This window comes from Lepeophtheirus salmonis, chromosome 7 (genome assembly GCF_016086655.4).
Source record: "Lepeophtheirus salmonis chromosome 7, UVic_Lsal_1.4, whole genome shotgun sequence".
Classification (NCBI taxonomy): domain Eukaryota; kingdom Metazoa; phylum Arthropoda; class Copepoda; order Siphonostomatoida; family Caligidae; genus Lepeophtheirus; species Lepeophtheirus salmonis.
Genome location: NC_052137.2, coordinates 10,340,059 through 10,364,489, shown reverse-complemented (window position 1 = coordinate 10,364,489; position 24,431 = coordinate 10,340,059). Strand labels below are relative to the sequence as shown.

At 30.4% G+C, this 24,431-nt stretch overlaps 1 protein-coding gene across 2 annotated transcripts in view; it reads right to left on the bottom strand.

The window, feature by feature from the left end:
* Positions 1–24,431, bottom strand: part of LOC121121446 (uncharacterized) — a 242,521-nt gene that overhangs the window by 78,770 nt on the left and 139,320 nt on the right. For both annotated transcript variants that reach the window (XM_071889828.1, XM_071889826.1), the window contains exon 2: positions 21,036–21,121. In XM_071889828.1, coding sequence (XP_071745929.1) covers positions 21,036–21,114 — 79 coding nt within the window. In that variant the 5' untranslated portion in view covers positions 21,115–21,121. The remainder of the gene's footprint in view (positions 1–21,035; positions 21,122–24,431) is intronic.

The window sequence follows — 24,431 nt, the reverse complement described above, 5'->3', positions numbered from 1 at the left end:
AGCGACAAATACTTCTCTGAAATATAAGAATTTTATGTTTTATTCGCAAAAATTTACTGGAGGGGCCTAAATTAGGGATAAGTTTTTTTTTTTCCCTACACAACATTTATTTCATACAAAAATTACATTATTCTACTGAACAAACAAAAAATCTAAAAAAAAAAACAGACACATAGATCAAATATTATAAGAATTATACTAAAACTATGCTGTCCTTAATTTATAGCAATGCCAATAATGGCTTGGGAATACACATATTGCAGGTTTCTCAACAATTTTAACAACTTAATAGAGTTTATATTTTGATATTATACATATACATTTGGGCTGATACGGCATGGGGTTGTAACGGGGTACGGTTCTGTACGTTTTTAATCTTGGTGCGGTACGTATACATATATAATAATCATATATTAAATATTTTGTTTTTATTTAATTTTGGTTATTTTTTTAAATCATACTTTATTTGGTTTACGTACGACTAAATAAATATATATAAACCAGAGTAATTGAGTTGGTTATTATTTTTTACAAAACTAATAATATATATTTTACATCATAAATATCCATTGTGCCTTAAATAATGATATGATACCTCCAAACCTTAGTCAAAGAACTGAAACATAATTCAAAATAAATAGGAAAAGAGGTAATGCCATACCGGGTGTAGAAAAAGTACTTTGATTTAACTCTAAATAGTCATTAAAATACTCATAATTGATTAAGGTGATGTTGTACTGTAGAAAATTTTATTTTGAAATATTTTTCTTAATACCACTGCACATTAATTATAAATCTGGCCACCATCAGCCTCAGTGGCATCCTCCAACCTCCTCTGGATCCCCTTGCACACATTGGCAACGTAATCCTTTTCATGATCCTACACTGCTGGTTAACGTAGGTCTTCAGGGAATCAATATTCGGGTGACAGACATTGCAGGCCTTCTTATCAATTTGCTACCAAATGGAGTAATCCAGTGGATTCAGTTACGGGCTCTGAGGGGGCCAAATGTTTTTGGACCAGAAGTTCATGCTGCTACCCATCCATTCTTATACAATATTATCAGTATGGGATGGAGTCCCGTCCTGCTACAATACGTATGTGGCCTTGTTAGACTTTTTCATAGTATTGGTGATCTATGGGACCACATTTTCCTTCAACGCCATCAAGTAGTCGGCTGGCAGTAACTGGTATCCAATAGGAAACCAAATTGGAGGCATTTTTTTCTCCCATTGTTGCGACAACCCCCAACATCATCACAGAGGCCATATGTTTGTTCTTGGTGACTGTCTTGATGCTGTTGTCAGCCTTGCCAATGCATACCACTCGATAATTTTGCTTGTAGTAGACAGGATCAATGCTGAAGGTATTTTCATTGAAGAAAAATTACCCGGTTGCTGTTATGCTTCAGATCATTCAAGAGTTGTTGACATCGTTGAAAACGGAGTTCTTTTTGACGTTGGGACAGAAGTAATTTCTTCTAAGTGACCTTCCTCCAGCCTTTCAGATGGCCTTGCCAGTAGACCAATGCACCTTATTCATCTTCTTGGCATACTCTTACATATTCATCGTTGGGTTGACCTTAAAGGCCTCCATGATGTCTTCAGGCTTCACTTTGATGTGTCTTTCACTCTTTTTTACAATATGCAAATCAATCAAAGGCTTAGAATCTAAGCTATTCAAAAATAATCCAAACTTTAAGATTTAATCATTCATACCTATTCAAAACTGTATTTTTAGAAGGTCTCATTGCTTTTCTACAGCTGGTACAAAAATGGTAAATGCATACCAGTTGACGAAAACCTATTGGTATGTTGGAGAAATAATTTAGATAAATTTAACAATATTTCGAAGTTAGCTTCACAATACTTAGCAACTAAAAGTAGATCTGTATTAAGCAAAATATTTTTTTTGACAGCCAACGATATTGTGACTGGTAATCGGTATTAGTAATTAACGGATAATGTAGACAAGCTCATGTTTTTGCAAAAAAAAAAAAAAATATATATATATATATAAATTCTGTATAATGGTATTAGATAACCTGTGTATATTTTATATTAACCTTTATTTTTTTATTGAAGTTAATTATATTTAGGAATAATTTATTCCTACAATAAGAAATTATTAAAGAATAAAATATCGAAAAAACTTGAAGAACTACATTAGTTCTATTAAAAAAAACCATTTTACTATTATACCTTACCCAATTGCGTACCGTAAAGGATATGTCGTGGTTCATACCCAACCCTGAGTTTAGTGTACCGTCCCAGCCCAATTATACATGTATTTGAAACTAGGCACTTCATGAAATCCCGGAATAGTTTAGTCTTTTTTGGAAATGATTGTTTCATTTCGACATTACATAAAATGTTTGTATTCAAAAAATTGCATAAGCATATTTTTAGAAATTTTCAAATATTTAAGTAATAGATTTGAACATTGATAGGTATGTTGTGATTTATAAAATCTAATTATCAAATATTCTATATTTATTTATTAAATAAATATAACCATATGACTATATAATACATAAGAAAAATAACTGGTTTTAAACTAATTAATATGATGAGCATAATTTAGAATTAGAGCCTCCAAGCTATCCATTTAATAAAACAAACAAACATTGATAATAAAGGTATATAGTTAGATAAATTTTAATTTACCTTTGTTTGTTAAAAGACACAGGTAAAATGGTATTAAAATAACAAATATAGTCTATAAAGTTAATGTAACACAAAATTATGTTCTCCAATCCAGCTGAATCATTTCTTTTGATCTGCAGGGTAAACTATCAAAATAATTTTGCGAGTGTTGGCTCCATTTTGTATTCAACTTTTCTCTCAATAGAGGGAGAGACGAGTCTGTCTGTGGGCGAGAGTTTCTTTCTATAATTTTCTGAGATGAAGCAAAGTTTACAACGTTTAAAACTACTGGAAGGAGGAGGGGGGATATAAGTCATAAAAAACATACTCTTATATTTCTTGTAGGCCTGAAACGGTCTGTAAGGACTCCAATTAACCTTCATGCCAAAATGCGTCAAGTAAGTCCTGCAATAGTCTCCAGGCTATAAACACTTACCTGAGGACCGAGTCATACATCCTTTACAAAAGACATATCCTTAGTGACAAAATGAAGGCCATCCAGACTACCCAAGGAAGAAAATTTGCTGAAAAATTTATTTGAAGTCCTATGGTATCTTTTATTCGAATGAGAAAGAATCAGATCTAGCCGGTTGGCATCTGAATCATTTCTTTTGATCTGCATCTGATAAGACTGACATTTTAGATCCTCGTTAAAACGTACCCTAACTGTCTTTTCACTGACTTCAAGTTCCTTTCCAATTGAGACGAAGGACCTTACCAAGTACCGATCAATGATGATGCGCACCTTCCCGATGAACTCAGAGGCCCGACTTTCCTTGAGTCTCCTGGAAACCTCTAGGACTTCAAAATAGTAAAATAAATAACATTAATAACTGTGGGGTTCAGCCTACGGGCTCTCCAAGACCTTCATTTTGTTGCATAGTGAATTACTTTTTACTTATTGTTCTCCCTACTAGAATAAAAGAATAATAATGACAGCTTTGGTAATATAAACTTATTTTCAGTAAGCATTTACTTGAAGTATCTTAAAATGTCCTTTTTTTTGTAACCATTTAGTATTTGTAGTAAAGAGTTTATATCAGATCGGAATATAAAAATAAATTAAATCCAGCAGGCTTTTTTGAACACTCATATAATTATATATTTATACAGATTTTCTGCTTCCAATGATTGATTGAACAATCCATCATATGAAAGAAATAATTAGAGTATTACACTAATGATTATTTAAGAGGTAATCAAATCATTCAACCATAATAACACATAAAAGGCCATTGTAAGCTTCTTCTTTTTTTTTTTGATAAAAATAATAAAAGTATGAAAAAGGGCATACTTAAAATTATGTAAGGTTGTTGCCATGCACTTGTGATGCCCGTGGACAAGATTAATTTGTTAAACTCATATTTCAAATATATATATAAGATTTTGTAAAAAATGATGATTGATAACAATAAATATGATCTAAATTAAAAGAAAAAAAAAATCCCCTTTAAAATTTTTTACAACACGTTGTTAATTTTAAAGTTTATTGAGAAATGATGTACATATTCATATTAAGCCTTATCCGAAAATGCTCTGTAATTGTAAATAAGTTAATCAGTAGTCATCATTTTTGAATTTAAAAAAATGATTGTTTTCCGTTACTCAAAATGATTTTTTTTTTGTTCATTTTTCAAAGTCAGTCAAAATCGACGATTTTTGCTTAAAAATTGAAATTTTCATATTTAATTTTCTCTTCTTGATTATGTTAATAGTAAATAAGTGTTTTTCTCCATCTCTGCAATTAGATTTGTAATTTTTCAAAAAAGCACAGGTTTTAGCACTGCATTACAACTATGAATCTTTCCTTATAAAAAAAAAGAAGAAGAAGGCCCGAAAGGAATTTAAGACATACTCAGTGATACATAAAATGTGCCTTGTCGGTATGCAAAAATAAAAGAAACCGAAAAGGAATTTGTTTACCCAAACAATTTGAAACAATTTTTTTTTTGGATCATCTAAAAAGGAGCCATGAGATAAAAGAAATAAACACAAATCCCACTCTGAGTATGGCTTGAAATTATTCTGGAGTTAATTTTACTCCGAGTCCAACAAGGGGTTACTTTTACAACTTCCGAGTAATCCCTCATTGTTACTCTCCGTCTTTCATTTCATGAGCCCACGCACACAAGTTATTAATTTTTACTGGGTGTTCCATTAAAATCTGAACACATACTAATTCAAGAATCAATAAAGGTTGAGTGGTTGAAATTACTTCATATTTTGATCTATTCAATGATAAACAGTTAGTACGAAAAAAAACAAAAAACCTGTGCTCTCTAGCTTATATACAAGTAGAGAAAATAACGTGATCGACAAATTTCCATTCGTACACTCCATTCAGTTGGGCGTCTCCAGGATGACCAACTACGCCGTCAATAACTTCGAAACGTTGAATAGAGTAAGGACTCTATCATAAAGGTCAAACTGGACCCGTAGGAGTTAGAAAACAACCCATGCTAGTCCCCTCAAGTCCATGAGGGCCATGCAAGAGATCTCGAGGTTTCACACCAGTATGTCCAGAGAGCTATGGAAAAAGTGGGCGGAGAGGCCAATTTTGACACCAACAATGAAAGAAACCCACTTCCTCCTTTCTACGACTCTTTAGTATAGTCGAAATAAGTCCTGCAGTGTCCGGCATACAAACACTGATGCCCTCAAAGACACTGCCTGCCAGCACTGGGACTATAACAGATAATTAGATTTGCAGTGGGTGCCAGGCCTTCCCCCTCCACCTGTTAATTATAAAATAATGCCGTTAAGGGAGGCTACATTAAAATAGATCAGACACCCATCTATTTGTAGTTATAAGTTTGTTGATATTCTGTTGTTCTTTAATAAATTACATATATCTTGTTGAAGTTTAAAATTAAAAGTATTCAGACTTTAATATACCACTCGGTATAATGATTTTCTGTCTTCAAGATTTAAATAATAATGAGAAGACCTCCTTGTAAAATAAAGAAACCCCCTGTTTAAATTGTCAACTAAAAAAAGTCGCTCCCACATTCTATGACATATTTTATACACTTCTATGTACACCAACTGTCATTTTATTTTTATTTTTTAGTAAATATGTTCACGTTCAATCAATAGCAATTTGAAAGTCATTCAATATTAATTTAGAATCAATCGAGTATGTTATAGAAAAAGTCAATTAATTTATTCTAATCAATGCTTTTAAGTATCGATAATATAATTTCCAGACTATCCAAAAGTAAGAAAAATTTATATTAATGTCAAACATATATTACCTAAACAATATAATGCATTATATGCAATATATATATTTTGTTTTGTAGGAAATCTTTTTGAGGTATATTAAGATTTAGAAATTATTGTTTCTTTCTCCTTACACATGGATTACTTTACATATACATTTACTTTTTACTTTTAAAATCACACAAACTCTCTTTAATAGCCATATTGTATTGATTCAATTTAAGAAGTCAAAAAAACTTTGCCTTTTTTTAAAAACTTTAAACTCCATATTCATCTGTATTAGAGCTGGTTGAGCTGATTAATAACCTATAATCTGGTACTCGAGAATTTTCAAGTTGAAATTTTTGAATATCCTAAACTTTTTATAGGTTTAAGCCAACATATAAGAATCAAATAATATTTATAACGAATATAAATTATAATTGTCTTTTTGCAAAATTTTATATTGATTTCAAATATATGCTTATATTTGATATGCAATAATACAATCCTGAGAACATGAAACTTTAAAGTTAAAAACCACTTTATTTTAAGAGTTTTATTCGGAAAGAAATAACACATCAGTTTCTCAAATAAACTAATGGAGCTTATTTTAAGCATAAATAGTTAGGGGTAAATTAAAACAAAACGTACTTGCATAGAGAAGGTAAATTTATCTATGTTACCTTTTAGAACTATTTACTTTTTCTTCAATAAAGCCTTACGTCCTCACGTATATAATTATTTTATTTAGCGTAAAAACAATAGAAATTCCAGGGTGTTATTTCTTTTCGATCCAAACCCTTAAAATATGTTGTCTTTTAACTTTTAAATGGGGTTTTCTCGGGATTGGATGTGCTAATTTACAAATAAAAAATACTTTAACTATTTGATGCAGTTAAGTATATGTTTATTATATAATTAGGGTCTTTTACCAATTGATTTGGCTGGGAAAATATGTAGAACTCATCGTTGATCAGTTAGAAATCTACATTTACTAATGAAATATTACTTAACTACGAATGAAATAGGTCATTTTGTCCCCTTAGGTATACAAATGTTTAGTTTTAAGCGGTTACTAAGTGCTAATTAACCCCAATGTATATAACTAATTGTTTTCTTTAACAAAAATAAAACATAAAAATAAACCACATAAAAGTTTGATTTAATTTCTCAAAAGAAAATCTATTAAAAATATTCATAAATGTTCATAAATAAATCAAAGATAAATATATATTTTTCTTTTTCCATTTATTTTTCCAGTTATGAGTGATTGAAATTAAGTGAGGCTTATCTAAAATCCTTGTTGTATAACTTCATACAAAGATAATATTTCCTTTTTCTTATTAATGATAATCACTGTCAAAAGTATAATATTAAAATATACTTAAAATGAAAGAACTATCGGCCAGACTTCAAAATGAAAATTGTCTTAAATTTTACGCTTTGGTAATTACAACGACTTGTTCCATTAAATTAGACAAAAGGAGCCCAAATACCACCTATGTTTTTAATTCGTAATTTAAGTTCAAAACTCATGAAGCCAATGCTACATCGTCACGCAGAAATCATCGATACATTCGTGAACACTACATTTGTGATAATAAATTTTGAAGGAATACACCTTAGGCTTTAACACATTTTGTAAATCTAATCAAAAACTAAATTTTTTAACACTTGGACTAATTAGAAAAGAGAAACTAATCTATTTATTTCATCAGTTTTTGCACATTTGTTCAACACAACCGAGAGTTTTTTAAAAAGCTTTTCTCTCATGAAACTTAATAAAATCATTACTACATTTTCAATAATGTAATATATCCCAAAAGAATATAATAAAGTCTATTATTTGAATCAAATCGTGTTTTACTTCATTATAATTACGAATTACCTTTGAAGCACCATTAGTTACAGCAATATAAAATGAAAAAAATCTTTCATTAAATAATTCACAGCTCTATTTCCATTTTTAGTTATGCTATTTATATATAATAATTTATTCTCTTCTATTAATTGGAAGAATTATAATTTATTTATTTTATGATACTTGCAAGGTTACAATATGGAGGTTGTGTGTCTATTGCCTATCTAGACAGGCGGGTCTGCTAGTGTAGGCTGGAGGGGCTGTAGCCCACCAAACTAAGGAATTTTTACTTGTAGCTTTTTTGCTCAGGATGAAAAAATTATACACGAAAATAGGGGAACTTTTTTTTTCAAAAAATTTAATATTTGAAATTTTAATTTAGGAATTTTTTAATAAGCAGCTGTGGTTTTTTGAGTTTTTGGTAGACAACTAATGATTTTTGATTTTTTTTCCAAAAAAATTAATTTCAAGAAGCTGATGTGGATTTTTGAATTTTTAAGTAATTCATCTAAAATTTAAAAGGCCAATTGTCCTCATTTGTCATCCCATAAAATTGTCTTTTTTGTACAGCTTTTTTTATTATTCTTTCATTCTTGAGGACAAAACACACAAAAATTGAGATAAATATTTAATCGCTACTAAGTGTGCTCATAAATAACGAAAACTAACACTGATGATTTCTTGCAGGGTATTCTTTTATATTTTTATTGTTAAATTATTAATTTAAACGATGCTTAATCACTCCAGGTAATGTCGTGTACTACCGTTAGTTTACAATAAAGACAAATATTCTACACCACAAAACATATGAAACTCAGAATATTGTACACTCTATACCGATTTTATTTACACATAGTTTCATACCTTCCGTCGATTGAATTGGTCATATCAAAAGAAAGCCTTAATAGAAAGATATTTTATTTAGCGATAAATAATTTTTGTATGCAAACCTCTAAATTATTTGAACATATATCAAGCAAGTTACCTACGAATTCATTCTTGTACACATTACATATCTGAGCCTAGAATGTAATGTGATTTAATACTAAAAAGTTTTATGACTACGTAACCCTAGTCTTAATAATAACACATTCTTAAAAAGCTGTTATAATGCATTGTAGAAACATAAATCAAAAATATTTAATGAATTTTTTATAAAGGTAAAAATCCATTAGGTTACTTTATGCTTTACGTTCATTAAGTATCGGGACTGGTTATCAACATTTCAAGGCGGAAAAAATTATTCTTTTGTATTAACTTTCTGTATACATTCTTTAGTTACTGCTTTTACTCATGCTAACAATTACATGTTTATCAGTCCTAAAACTTGTAAAGTTCGGTTCTTAAGACGTCATTCTACTTTATTTTGTCTTTTTTTATTCAGTTCTAGTACTGACAGTCTAAAGGACCTACCCCAAGGACTGATAGGACAGGTTCTAAGACTGGGATGTGCCGAATAAATTAGGACTGACACAACAATACTCATATGAGCGTTGTGTTTTTTTGTAAGAGCGTGAGGGGAAGGCGAGAGAAAGATATATGTTACTATTGAAGTAAGACCATTGTGGTTTTTTTTTTTTTTTTTGACAAATATCATTTATTATTTCAGCAAAGTTTAATTGAGTCCATTTTTCCAAGTCTTTATATTCAAAGTCCATGTCAAGTAAAAACCCACGTTCAGAGTCCAGACTCAGATAGAATATTTTTTTTTTTTTTTTTTTACCTATAGAACCATTTTTTTTTAAACAAAACGATCTTAAAAAGAAAACAAACAACAAAAACAACTTCACCTATAATACATAATAATAATAAAAAAATCATCTGACAAATTAGTAAAAAATATCTAATTAAAAATACAATCACAACACAAATGATAAAAAACGAAATTCATTAAGAGCAGCATAGGCTATACTTTTGTGAAGTTTAATGTTTTCATAATTGGACCCTGCGATCATGTTTTGCAATTTTGCATTGGATTTAGATGCAATTCTGAACGGAAGAACCATGTCGTTGAAGCCATAATTTTTTCCTCTTGGGGGGCTCTCCCTAGGTAGTGAGTGAGTCGTTTAGCCATTATAAACCATATTCCTTCTAAATATTCACAGTCACGAAATACATGGGTGAGCGTTTTATTTTTGTTGCAGTCTTTATAAGGCGTGTCTCTCTCTATATCATACACTCCAAAGGCGCCCCGGTATCTCAGGTAGGACTTCTTAAGGAGTTAGATATGGATATGAAATTAAGACCATTGTTTATATCAGCTGCTTGTTCTATGATTTTGGTGGGAGAAAATGAAACATTTGAAACAGCATAAAAGCAAGGAAATTATTATAATGATTTTTACGTTCATAATAATTAGTTAAATGAATTTACATTTATCAAAAATATGGCGCAATGCTCGAGTAATTTTTCTACCAAAGCCTGATAAGATTGACTAGTGTTCCAAAAGCTTAAAAGGTTTATTTTCTGCACGTAAAAGGATGGGGTCTCAGTGGGATTTATGCCACTATATGCTAAATGGATACATAAGGCCTCCTATATCGAAATGATTATGACTTACGGAGCAGGAATATTGGCACTGCGTATTATAACAAAGGTCAGATTGAGAGTTTGAGAAGTATAAACAGGTCAGCATGCTTACTGTATTGTAGTATGAAAAGATTTACACCAACTAGAGTTATGGAAATCTTGTTCAATGTAGAACCTAGGTATACATTTAAGCATAAAACGAAGAGCAAAATGAACCCGTAGAAAAATAAAAGAAGATATTAGTATAACCTGGATTCCTACAAATAAATCTAAATGATAGGCTTGGCTGATGCAACAAGATGAGTTGATATTAATAATTTTAAATATCTTTGAAATACCAGTAAAAATTATTCAGAAAAAAACTGGGCATAATCATTCACTTGAAATAGAAAAGCAAGGAGGAATTATTAGCTCAAAATGTATCTAAGCTTAATATTTTTCAGATTGTTCAGAAATCGATGAGAAAATTGCATATGACTGGTGGATAACATATGACGATAATTGTATCATATATGAGGCTGTGGTAATTTAAAATGGTACAAGACTTTTTTTCAAGGAAACTGGAGGTTATTTCAAAGGCATTATGTGCTGCCCATCATATAAAAAAGTTTTTTCAAAGGCCAATCAAAATATTACGGGACAGTTTAGCTGTTATTACTTCTATAGCCTAAAAGGATGGCTTCTTTATAGGTCAACAAATAAAACTGATAGAAGAAATAAAGAGTTTGAAGAGGAAGCTGAAAATAACTTGGATAAAAGGTCATTGAGATTATACAGAAAATGAATATCCTGATGCCCTTTCCTAGAATGACGGAACTATGCTTGAAAAATCTGAAGTGAAATTTCCCAAAAGTCCACTATTATTTCAGATGGATAAGTACATAAAGATTACTAAGAAACAAGAATGGATAGAAAACATAATGTATCGACGAGCAAAATAGCATCCATAAGAATTATAATTGGCTTCATTATAAGACATAATAACTTAAGAAAACATCTAATGGTGGAAGATGCATCATGTAGATTATGTGGAGATACAACGGAGACTCAAATTCATTTGTAGGCAGAGTGTGATACCCTGGAGAGTATAAGGAGGGGAATATGGAAAACTTGGCTGAATAACAAATACATTTCCCTATTAATTGAAACTGTTGAGAAGACTGGCTATTTCAATGAATTTTTTAAAATGGGGTTATTTTTAATGACTATTTCAGAGTCTTGCAACTACAGTCGAAAGTTGAAACGAAATCCTTTGCAACTTTTAAATAATATAGAAAAAACTTCGTTAAGTCAAGCGAAACTACGCAAAATATATATTATTACATAATAAATAATTTATCTTTGGAATGCTGAATTTTTTTTATCAATTGTTATTACCTTAAATTGTCATCTATATAGTTATTATACGTCAAAATGTGATAATCAATTGTAAATATATTATCAAAATCGGTATTTTTGAAAAAAAGGCTCTAAAAATCAAATCTATTGAAGTTAAAGTTTATTATGGTCATTTTTGTTTTAATGGCTTAAATATGAATAATAAAAGTGAGTTTTAACCTGTGAGAGTTCCAAGTTTGGAATTTTGTTGTACAGTGTTATTAATAACCACGAAAGGCCTACAAAGGATTAGTTAATTTTGTTTATATAATAAAATATTTCATGTATACTAGATCAAAATATTAGAAAAAAATATGTATATAAACGGAACTTTGTTCCCTTATGAATCACACAACCTTTTGAAGCTTTCTATTTTGTTTTTCATGAAAAGTTTTTATTAAATACATAATGTTGATTATTAAAAAAAAACTTTTACATAAATGGATAACCCACTTTGAATAATGGACAAAAATGTGATATATTAATTTCTGTAATTTTTTTAATTACTATTGTGGCATCATAATTTCACATAAATATAGTAATTTATGAAAAAAACAGAAAAGTGGAAGCCTATCTTTTAATAAATGAAAAGCTTATTTTTTAAAGTTTTGTTTCTATTATGTTTGCCTGTGCTATTTATAGAGTATTTATTACTCCACATCAAAATCAAATCTTTATCAACCTTAACATATCAAATTGATTCTCCAATTATATTAAACGAGCTTATAAATGTTGAATTTTTTAGTAAAATAAGTTATGAATATTCTAAGAAAAATGTCAAAGTATGTGAAGAAAATGTTTAAAAATGTCATAGATTTTTAATATACATAATTTATTTAACATATTAAATTTTGAATATATATAACACTTTAAAAAAAAAGGATTCTTTGATGATTTTCTCTTTTCAGTAACCATTTTAAATCGAACAAAATCAAATTATATTGAGGAGAACAATATTTCTACATTAAAAATTGTAATACAACATTTATATAGTAACCAAACTTGGATCAAGGTGGTAATTTTCACAATATTGTCCTCCATGTAAAGATTTTTAAGGAACAAAATATCAAATTTTTTAAACAAAACAGCCGTCCACTATGAGTTTTTTTCTAATTTCAATTCTTGCAGAGATAATTCTTAAATTTTTTCTAAATGCTGATTTGAATGGTTCTCTGAAGTCCTCACAAAGTCTCTATTTCCCTTGAGCAACACCAAAACGGATGTTATTCAAGTCAGGATAAATTTCTTTCAAATCAAACCTGATTTGATGTTTTGGGGTGCTTGATCCCCTTGAGAAAACCTCAAATTTGACTTCCTTTGATGCACACTTGGGTGGTGTTTTGATTCTCACTCTGATGATAAGTAATTGAAGTCTTAAGTTTTATAATAATTCATGCTATTTATTGTAGCAATTAAATTTGGACAAAAGTGATCACGGGGTCGTTGTTGTATAGCTTTTGATGAAGTGGGCTGTCCAAGAACAGCTAGCACAGCCATAAATTTAATCCGCCCTTGTGTAAAATATTTTACAAATTCCTTTTAAATAGTAGTATACAGTGCAAAATCTAACATTTTCTTCCCTATACGTGATATTTTTTGAATATTTTTATATTTACTTAACAGTAAAAACAAAATCCACAAAAGTATTTATTTTCAAATTGTTTTATGTTAAAGATAAATCTAAGGATTATATTTTATTTGTGATCATCCTATTTTGAGAAATTGCTATTTGAAAGTAAAAAAGACTATATAATTTTTGGTTTTGCTTGATAAGGTATAACATCAGGGTTTTTCAATTTCTTTTATTCTAAAAGAAGTCATTTAAAATTCCATTTACAAAGAAAATTAGTTTTTAAATGCTATATTTCTCTAGAATTATTAGCTTATTTTGAAATACTCGAGGTTTCTGCCGAAATATTATTGATTTTTGTCAAAATTAATAATAAGTATAGTATAAAAAAAAAATAAAACTATTAATATGCAAACAACGGAGTTTTATAAGTTATTCTATCAATATCGAGAGATTTTTTCCTTAATAAGGTTGAAAATACATCAATAGTGCTACAGAAATAGTTTTTTTGTAGGCAAACTTTCTTTTGTAAATGAAATACTAATTATTTTAGAAAAGTTTTCTTTTACTTGTATAATTACAAGTAGGGAACAACTTGGATAATTACTATCATATGTACAGACTTGGTACCTAAAACTTGGAGTAGCATTTAAGTACGATTGTATCCCCTTATTTTTAATTACAAGGTTTTATTAAGCAACCAAACGACAGCTGAAACAAAAATAGACTGGTTTTATTTTTATCCAATGTCTCTATGTCTAAAAATGTCGGAGCAACAACAAAAAGGCAAGCATTTGTGCGATCCCCTACACCCCTGGTTTTAGTGCAAATTTGTATTGCTTACAACATCAAGGATAATTTACAGCACAATCGAGTCAATAATAACCAAAACATATGTAGCAACAATATGGCTGTCTCTATGTGACCCTTCTTCAGCCTGGACATCAACTGCCTGGACTTTGTAGCTTTGGACGTCGTGGAAAAAAATTCTGCTACACCTCTCTTCATATGTGGATTCCCTCTGAGCTGCTATGATGACAGCGTGGTAGCCATAGAACTGGCCTTAATCGTCGATAACTGCCAATCTGTTCACTGGCTTGTCGAGACTATTATTGCTTGTGAAGGGAATAAAAAACATAGCTAGAATAGTTTTTAAATATATCACAAATTGAATTTTGAGTTGGCTTTTCTGGATTCCATAAAAATCCCGTTTTTCTTAATTTACCATGCTACTGTAAGTTTTGTGTCTCCACTTTGTATAATTGATCCATAACTTATTTTGTATAGGTTGTAGATTAATAGTTTGAAAGGGACTACATTTTGTTTTACTCAGTTTATTTTCTTTTTATATATCATGAATATATCTGATAACTCAACACGCTATACGAAGGTTCGAAATAAACAATTATTATTTTACTCTGCACAACATATCTTCTCTCGACAAATAGATTATCATTAACTGATAACTCAACAATGGTTTTTTTATGTACCTTTGTATGTATATATACATGTTTACTTCACATTAAACCATTATTAGACATGTTATCATGAAAAGAGGCATTATTTACCTATGTATTTTAGTCCCTAGTGAAAGTTAATTTACAATTGAGCATAGCTAAAACTTATAGAATTAAATGAATATGCAGTTTTAAAGTTCTACTCCTTTCTTTCCATTATTAAAAAAAGGGTCCTGATGTGATTAAAAATATATCACCAACATAAATAAATAGAACTTATTATTTTACATATATAAGTCAGCATAGAAACGTAATAATCCTACACAAATTAGGAAAAGTATCTCTGTACATATTGTGGATAGGAGAAAAATGTTCCGGTCGATTTCATTGCATTTTAATGCATTTTTTAATTAGATTTCATGCAATTTTTTAGGTCATGTGATTGCGTCATAAATAGGCTTTGTTTTGACAGAGTTTTTGCTTTAAACCGGCCACCAAATGAGTGAATTGGAGGCAAAAAGACGACGTGTATCCCACTTACTTGATGCACATATATATCAACAAGAAATCGTTGGGGTTAATATGAGAACCGTCTGCAATATCCAGTATGCCAATAATATTGGTAAAGGGACGTTCTGAGTTCAAGAAAGTGGAGTTCTGCGTATTTATACCCATTTGATTGCTTTTGGTGGGTCGTCATCGAGGGCATCACGAATCCAAACTTACTCCAAAAGGTGATGCTCTGAAGTCCATCATCTCTAAGTTCTTGACCGGCTACTCTGAGGAAAAAATTGTTTATGCCTGTACCAGCTTCAGACACGGTATTGAGGGTGACATTGCTTCCGATGGGGCCATATTGAATTTATTTCAGCCTCTGTGATTTGAAGACAATTTTTGTAAATAAATTTTTTTAAATCATTTGATAAAACAATTAGTAAATACTTTGAAACTTTGAAGAAAACCATAAACATTATGACACTTAAAAGTGATGTAACGTAAATTAAAGTTAATTGAGTTAAAAATATTAGTTAAGTAAATGTTATAGGGAAGTAAAATACCTGGAATATTGTGCAACTTCTACCAATTTCCAATTAATCTGAAACGTCAAAAGCTCACATGATGTTATAAATGTCGGACACAAGTATGGATTAAATTTATAGCATTTATAAATATAGATGCATATAAATACTTACAGCTTAAACCACTTAGCAACAATAACCTTGCTTTCTTTATTGCTCACCTTTTTGCATAAGAATTAAACTAATAGTATAATTATAGTAACATTCTCTTATTTACCGGGTGTCCGGAAAGTCCTGACTGACTTCTAACTTCCAACTTCATTCAGATCTACAAGGACTAAAAGTAGAGATACAGAGAAATGTTTTTTATAAAAAAACTTCGCTTGGTTATAATCTATAATATGTTTTTAACAATTTGGCCTTTAGCTTCCATAACAGCCACAACATGGGGACGGAAGGGGGAGCAGGTGTTCTTGATGTAGGTGGGGTCCATCTTGGCCCAGGCCTTGGTGATACTGGCCTTGAGAGCTTTCGTACTGCTGTGGCATTTTTTGCAAACCTGCCTCTCAATGTGCGCTCAGATGCTGAAATCCAAGGGGTTCAGGTCGGGGGAGGAGGGGGGCCAGAAGTCCTTAGGCCAGAATTCCACATTCTCCTTCAACCACTTATGGGTGTTCTTGGCTGTGTGTGCGGTGCCTTATCCTGCTGGAAACACACCCTCTTGTCAGGATACTCCTTCCTGATCCATGGGACCACCTTGGTCTTGAGCACCTTGATGTAGTCCTCCGAGGTGAGCCTGTATCCCTCTTGGAAGGAGACTGGAGGCATGGCTTTATCATCTGAGCCAATAACTCCAAGCATCATGATGCTGGCTGGGTGCTTGGTCATGGACACATACTTCTCAGATCCTAGATAACCATTAAGGCTAATGTAGCGATCATTTTTGTGGTTGAAGACTGGATCCACTATAAAAGTTTTTTCATCGGGAAAAAATGAGAATTCTGTCCCCATTGCTTTTCATGTTGTTCAAAATCTTCTTGCATCGGATGTATCTGGCCTCCATATTGGCCATGCACAACATGGGACGGGTGGGGCGGACCAAGGACTTTCCCCAATGTCCTTGACAATGTTGTCAGCAGTAGTCTTACCCATGTTGTTCTTCTTGGCAATTGTTCTGATGCTCAGAAGAGGGTTTATCTTGATCGGGGGCCTGATCTTCTTCTTAGTGGCCTTGGTGGCCTTTAAGACAAGTCTCCTACTTCTAGGCTTGTCTTCAAGGCCTTCCCACTTGTCCAACCTCCTCTTGATCCTGTCGTGCTGGCGGACATGCTAGTGGCCTCAGAGATCTCCTTGTGGCGGATTCCTGCACGAAGCAGAGCAGCTACTTCATGTCTTTTAGCCTCCATATCAAAAAAAATTATGAATTTCGAAATATTATTGAAACAAAAATTGTTAATCTAAAAACGGTCTTTAACTTTTATTTAAGCAATATTTACGTAAAAAGTCTCTGATACCTCGAAAAAAGCCATCGAAGTTACCGAACAAGACTTTCGGGACACCCGGTATAATTGAATTTGAATTTCCTACCTAGCTATTCCATATATTAATTTGCTTTTTTAAGAAACCAAAATGACGTACGTAGTAAATTATTTTCTAAATACAAAGGAAACTGTTTCTCTATACATATAATGCATATTTATTGTTATAAATTATATGAAATCTTGAATTGATTAAGAAAATAATTACTTAAAATAAGAATATGAACCTTTTGTTCTCACTATATATCTATTTATTATATAAATTATGGATAATTTTTAATTTTCTCCGTTTCAAGTTATATACGACTAAAATTGGGGGTTTTCGTATATATTAAAAAAAATACTTAATTTTTTAATGCAAAAACATTCCATAGCACACATTTTTGAAAGAAATGATAAAAGATCAATTGAAAATTTGACGATTGTAAATTTATTCTAACACATCATGAGTTTCAGTGTGTTGTTTTTATTTAATTTCAAATTACTATCAAATAAAATATGACATCTCCATATAATTTATTTTTATCAAGAGCTTCTTCATCTTTTCAATTGATTATTCTCGACCTTTTCTAACTTATTCTAATGTCTTTCATTCTACATGGTCGTAATTATCGATTCTAAAGAACTTAAGGGACACCATGAACACTCAAATAAGGATAACATATTATTTTCCTCTCGTTCCTGATGCCTTAAAATTATCACCGGTCATATATTCTTGAATATATATATATGAAAGGTCTTGGAGGCGTTTTATTTTGTAAGCATAACACTCAATCTAATTATTTAGTAAAATTGGACCATAGTTGTAATATATTTTTCACAATGAGCATGTGTAGCACATTGTATTGTAAAAATCCGTCAACTGCTAATTAAAAAGTCTAAAGGCATCTCTTCCGTTAAAATGTTTAATTTTCTAACAAGATATGAAAAGAAGAAAAGTTTTGGATCAATGTCATCAAATGTATAAACTTGTATACCAACAAATTTGGTTATTGATCTCATTTAATTACCTCCACCAATGAAGTTTTCAATGTTTTTACTTCTGTTTGTTTGTGTGCTGATGACCAGGATTACCTAATTAATTACAATTCGATTTTTATTTAACTTAGTACCAAGGTTATATATGATCCTAGTGAGAGTGCATAAAATTTTTGAGGTCATGGTAGCACAAAATGTTAAAAATACATATTCAAATATAAATTTGGAACACATTGAAGTAAAAACCACAATTTGGTTTTATTTTCTAGGTTTAATAAAAATGATTCATATTCCAAAAAATCCATGATCCATATTAATAGTCAAAGTTATACAAAAGCGCAAAAAAGCCTTATCGACCATCACCTTTGGAGAAATTGAGATTGCTGGAATCATCTCTTGTTGAACACAATATATAGCCATAAAATATAACACGTATTAAAGTTAAAATGCAATAGATATTAAATTTTCAGTTAGTTTATGTTTTTGTTGTTCATTTATTTCCCGCCCACCCAATAAAAAAATGACGCATCCCCAATAACAAAACCGTGATAACTTGAAAACCAACGCGTTAACTAATCGGCATTACTTATTAAAAAAATCCCTTTTTTAAAAACTATTGTTAGTTATCGGCATTACCCAGAGTTATTAGGAATAGTCAAAGATCACTAATAAAGAAATTGAAAGTGTTAGTCACAGTTTGAATGAGCAAACTCATAGTAGCTCAATACAATGTTCTCTCCGAAATGAATGAATAACCCTAATAGCTTGGGCGAAAAAATTAATACGACGTTATGACTGATAATACAGGGAGTACTTTAGTCTCTAGAACACAAGCTGGCTGAGCCATATCTACACATACTCGATGATGCATGCAAAACGCCTGCGAGATTTAATTAATGTGATTAAATTGTTATTTCTTAGATCTAAAATATGTATATTTACACGTCAGAGAGCTCTTAATACTCCTAGAGTAGTGCAGTCTGTATACACCGTCAATGCTACAAGCAAAACGCCTTCAAAATTTCGATAATACGACTCCATTGTTATTTCACGTATCAAAAATATTTTTTTTCATTCAAATTTACTAATAAACTTTCCTTTATTATTATCGATTATTATGCAAATAACTTTTATATGATAAGAAAAACGAGATTCAATTTTTTTTACAAAGAAAGTTATATTCAAAAGTTAAAAAAAAAAAAAATATTTATTTGATGCTCGTAAATGGAGAATGACAAAAAATGCTCATTACAAACTTTGTTTATAAATAATCAATTATTTACCATAAACATTTTACAATATATTAGAGTGTATTTTAATACAATATGAGTTATTTGGATGAGTTTCCAATTCTCTTTTGTTATTAATAATCTAATGCATTTTAATTGTATTATAATTTTAAAAAATGATTGTTTATTTTCATCTATATATGTACAGGGTAGGGCAACTAAACGTGGACTCAAGGGATGGATTAAGAAATATATCAATAATTTTATATTTTCAATAATAGGCGAAAAATAATATAAAAAGAAACATGTAGACAAGGTTTTTGCCAAACTTTTTTCACTTGATATGACCACTGTTATTATAAATCACATCCTTTACACGTCGCCTGAAGGCCATGCAGGAGTTGATGAAAGATTCATCGGAAAAGTTGTCCCATGGAGCCACTATGATGGACATCAGTGAGTCCATATTTGGATGTGAGGTCCTGTTGGTTTCCCCCTCCAACGTGTCCCATAAAAGTCTACTGGGTTCAAATCTGGTGAGGAAGGGGCCATATCTCTTTGGAACAGAATTGCGCCATGTTATGTGCGCAAAACTTTTTTTGGCATTTGGTGGACATGTGAGAGAGGTGCTATCCTGAGTCCACACGTAGTTACTTTATGTTTAGTTGGTCTTTAGCCATGGTAAGATGGAGCACTTAAGTACCTTAAACTAGGCCTCCTGACAAACTTTCTGTCCAGCCTTAAAAAAACAACGAGGATAATTTTTTAGGGCGGATATTTTGTATGGTAAACCCCTTAAACCTCTTCTTTTGTTTCCGCGAGCCTGTGGTAGTTCCAGCAGTTGTAGAGTTGATCAACTGTGAAAATATTATTATCCAAGAAAATTTTCACAATTGACCCATTCACCTTGATACAAGTGAGAATTTTCTTGCATTTCTCGTACCTCTTGACTTCCATACCCTCTCCCAGAAGGTGACGTTGGGTGATTGTTAAAGAAACTAATCCCAATTTGTGCTTTATAGCCCTCCTATTGTTCCTACAAGCCACAAAGAAGCTGTTGGCGAGACGATTCATCGAAATTATCAAAAACATTGCATCCCTCTTGAAATTATGCCCTCCACTTTCTGACATCCTGGAGAGGTCTTCTCCATTTTTTCATCTTAGCCGACTTAAAAACCGTGCTCCTAGAACACTTAACAATGTACGTAATCTTCATTACATCAACTCCAGGATCTAGGAGATCTGAGATATGCTGCATTTGCTTGTTGCTCGATGATGAAATGACTAAATGATTAGTATAGTTTGTTTTTGTAAAAAGACCAGCGGAGTCAGAATATGAAGAAATAATGCCTAAGCCTGTACATAATAATTATAAAATAAACATTAATTAACAGTCCACGTTTTGCTGCCCTACCTCGTACATTACAAAACCTAAGCCTCCCGATTAACCAATATCAAAGAAAAATTTATCTTTATTAAATTAAACTTTGAAGTGATTACAGATAGTTTAATTTGTATTCGATGTATTAAATTGATACACTAAGTCAAATTTTCAATTCATTATTTGACATTTAAAATACTAAAAAGGAAAGAGCCCCAAAAATTATAAACGATAAAAGACTTTTACCTGTTTTGCTAGACTCAAGTGGACTATTTTGGGAGATATCCTGTTGGTCATTTGTTGAAGATTTATCGGAGGTATTCATGCTTTAACTGAAAAATTAATGTAAAAAAGTTTTAATACATTAACATAAAACTCAATTTTCATTCTTCTTAAATGTAAAATGTTATTTTATACTACTTTCGCTCGTAAAAATCAACAAGATAATAAAAAAATTATAGTTTTTTTACATTGTTGATTTTTAAAAATTTTCTCTAAAATTAAACTTTTTTTTACACCTAGATTTACCTCAAGAGAAATAAAAATGACCTTTATAATCTAAAATTTTGGAATTTGTGACCTACAGAGTATTTTTTTTTTTTTTTCAAAAAAAAAAGAAGTATTTTTACAACATCTGCATGATCTTGTATTATTTTTTTACTCGAAAGATATAAACAAAAGAAGAAAAAAAACTTGGAATATTGTTTGTTTGTACATTTTTCCAGATTAAAAAAATATTTAAGTTACTTTTGTATCTCTATGTGAACGTAAGAAAATGTCTTGGGAGTAAACAAAAAGTGATTCTCTCCATGGAAGTCTAATAAATTCCTCTTTTTTCATAACAATGGCAAAAATTATAGTTTGTCAAAAAGTAAAGGCATATAGTTTCATAAAAAAACCAAAAAACACCTTAATAAATAAAAATAAAATAAAAATTATATTTAAGATTTTTGCACCGTATGTTTTCAGCACCGCAATAACTAAATTTCTAGTAAAATTCAGGAGCCTGAGATTATGGTTATTTCGTTAGCTGAAACGCCGAGCATTGACGACTTTTACATAGATACTCTTTGCGAACAAAGGCATCCACCATTTTTTTTATCATATCCTTATTCTATAGGTTGCTACTTGTTGATCACATTCAATGTTTTTAATTTTTTTGGAATTTTTATGCCAAATAATTATCTCTTTGGGAGGTGTCTTTCTCGTTGAAGTTTCAGGTGCTTTTGATCCAATTTCAATTGGTAGGACTTTAGAAAACAAAATTCTTCTCGATAAATTCCTTCCACAAGACCCCATCATTTTTGGAGGTTTTTTTTTTGTCATAAAACATGCCATCAATATCCAGTGAGCATCTAAATTTATTGCTCCAAGTCTACTTTTATATTTTCCCACGTATATTCTGTCGTTTTTTATATTTTTAGGTCGCCTTACGTATTCTTTTTCACATATTTTCACACATTTTTGACTAATCGTATGGTTGTAGTTTGTTACTTTGAACTTATGGTTCAGTGAAGGAATTAATATTTGATTTAACACTTTTATTCTATATATTAGGTTCAAATTGTGCTTTTTGGTTGATATTATCCGTTTTCTAAGATAATTTTGCATATGAGTTTATTGAGATATTTTATAGGGATAATTTTCTTGTAAACAAATATTTAAAATAAAAAAAATATAACATATCTTATATTTATGATTGTGGATGATTAGTTAACTAAAGAATTGGTCATGGGCGATATTATTTTGTAAAGGTCTTAAAAATGTTGGTTATTCCGAAATAAATCTAATTCCAATTACACACTCTAATTTATAATTCTAGCATAACTACAAATGTGACGCCACCAATTTTAGCGGCTTAGTGTTATTATTTCTGAGTAATTTTTGGTTCCAAGAATTTTACAAACTTCAAAATATATAATTAAAATCGTTTTTGTATATTAGAAATTGAAGCAATGAACTGATTTTCATTAGTCACCAATAAAAACTTACGACCTTATTTGTAACAAATTACATATTTTGAAATGTTTTGTCAAACCATTTTTTGGTTATATTTATTTTCTACAACAATTGCATGATATCCAATGACTGTATTTACAAAAAAAACAAAAAAACTTTAGAATCTTGCCTCTAGAATCAAACCCCATCACTACTTTTATGATATATTCCTCTCTGTGGGAACCAAACTCGGAAAAGGGGGTTATAAAGATCATTTTTACGTTTCTCGTGGTAACGCAATCAGAAACGCATCATTTTAATCGAAGGATAATAATTTGCTGATTCTTGTAATAAAATATAACACCAATTATAACTTTTAAAATATCAATTAAATGAAAATAGTATAAATTCGTGTTTAACGCACGATAAAATAATTAAATTTTAAGTTCATTTTATTTATTTTTTTGTTCAATAATTTGAATTAGCTAAAAGTATATACTATTTATAATAATACATGAATTTGTGTGTTCTACATTAGGGTGATATAGATGCTCCAACATTGTCAGAGTTCGTGGACCCCAAGTTGTTGCTGCACACCGGTAAGTAGAACACAACTACAAAATTTTAACAAATTTGGTTAACATTTATCTATTGTACAATAGCAAAATCTTAACGCGTATCAAGCAAAACTTTTTTTATAATGTGTTGTTTGAAAAACAAGTATTAATGTAAAATATTTATGTGATCAAATAAAGATTACTTTGTCTTTATAATTTTTAAAATAATGCACAACAAAATAGTTTTGCTTCGTACGTGTTTAAAAATCGGAATTATTCAAAAGGTAAACGTTGAACAAATTTGGTGAAAATTTGTATTTGTGTTCTACTTACCTAGTTGCTGTACCAAAATTGGGGTCTGCTGAATTAAAGATGATTTCTAGTTTCAAGGGCAACTACATCACCCTATTCTTCATAATAACCGATTTATAAATAAAAAAATACTTATTTAAGAAAGCCAATCTCGAATCATAATAATTTTTTACTTACAATGTAATATATGATAAGAAAAAATTAACCTTCTTGTATGTGTTATACTTACTACCTATTAATTTTTAATAGTTTTTAAGCTAGACCATATGCCAATTAGACTTAGAAGCACAATTGTGTAAAAAACATATTAAATATCACATTAAGCTTGTGTTGTGTCAGTCTTTAGGTAGTTTTATAATTAAAAATACACAACCTATAGGTATAACTACTAAGTGTAGTGTCTATATATATTTATCAAAAGGAAACATAAATATACATTTTAAATAAATTGTTTCACTTAAGAATTATATTACAAATTAAACACATATGTATATGACTATATTAAAACTGGAAATGGCTTAAATAGTAAATTGGATAAAGAAGACTAGAATGATAATTATACTATTATGTAAAACGAAAATAATTATATTTTCAATAATGTCTTTCCTAAGCCAACAGTTTGTTCCTGAGTGACGTTACTCAACTTTTTTATAATCACTTTTTGATAGTCCTAAGGAGAGTCCGAATACAGGACCAGTCCTAAAACTGAACTGCACATTGAATAAATAGTGACTGATAAAACACTAGATTAGACAACTTCTTTGGAGAAATTTGATGCATGGTGTAAGTAGAAATCGCAAGAAAAACCTTATCAATATACTGGGTACCAATCATC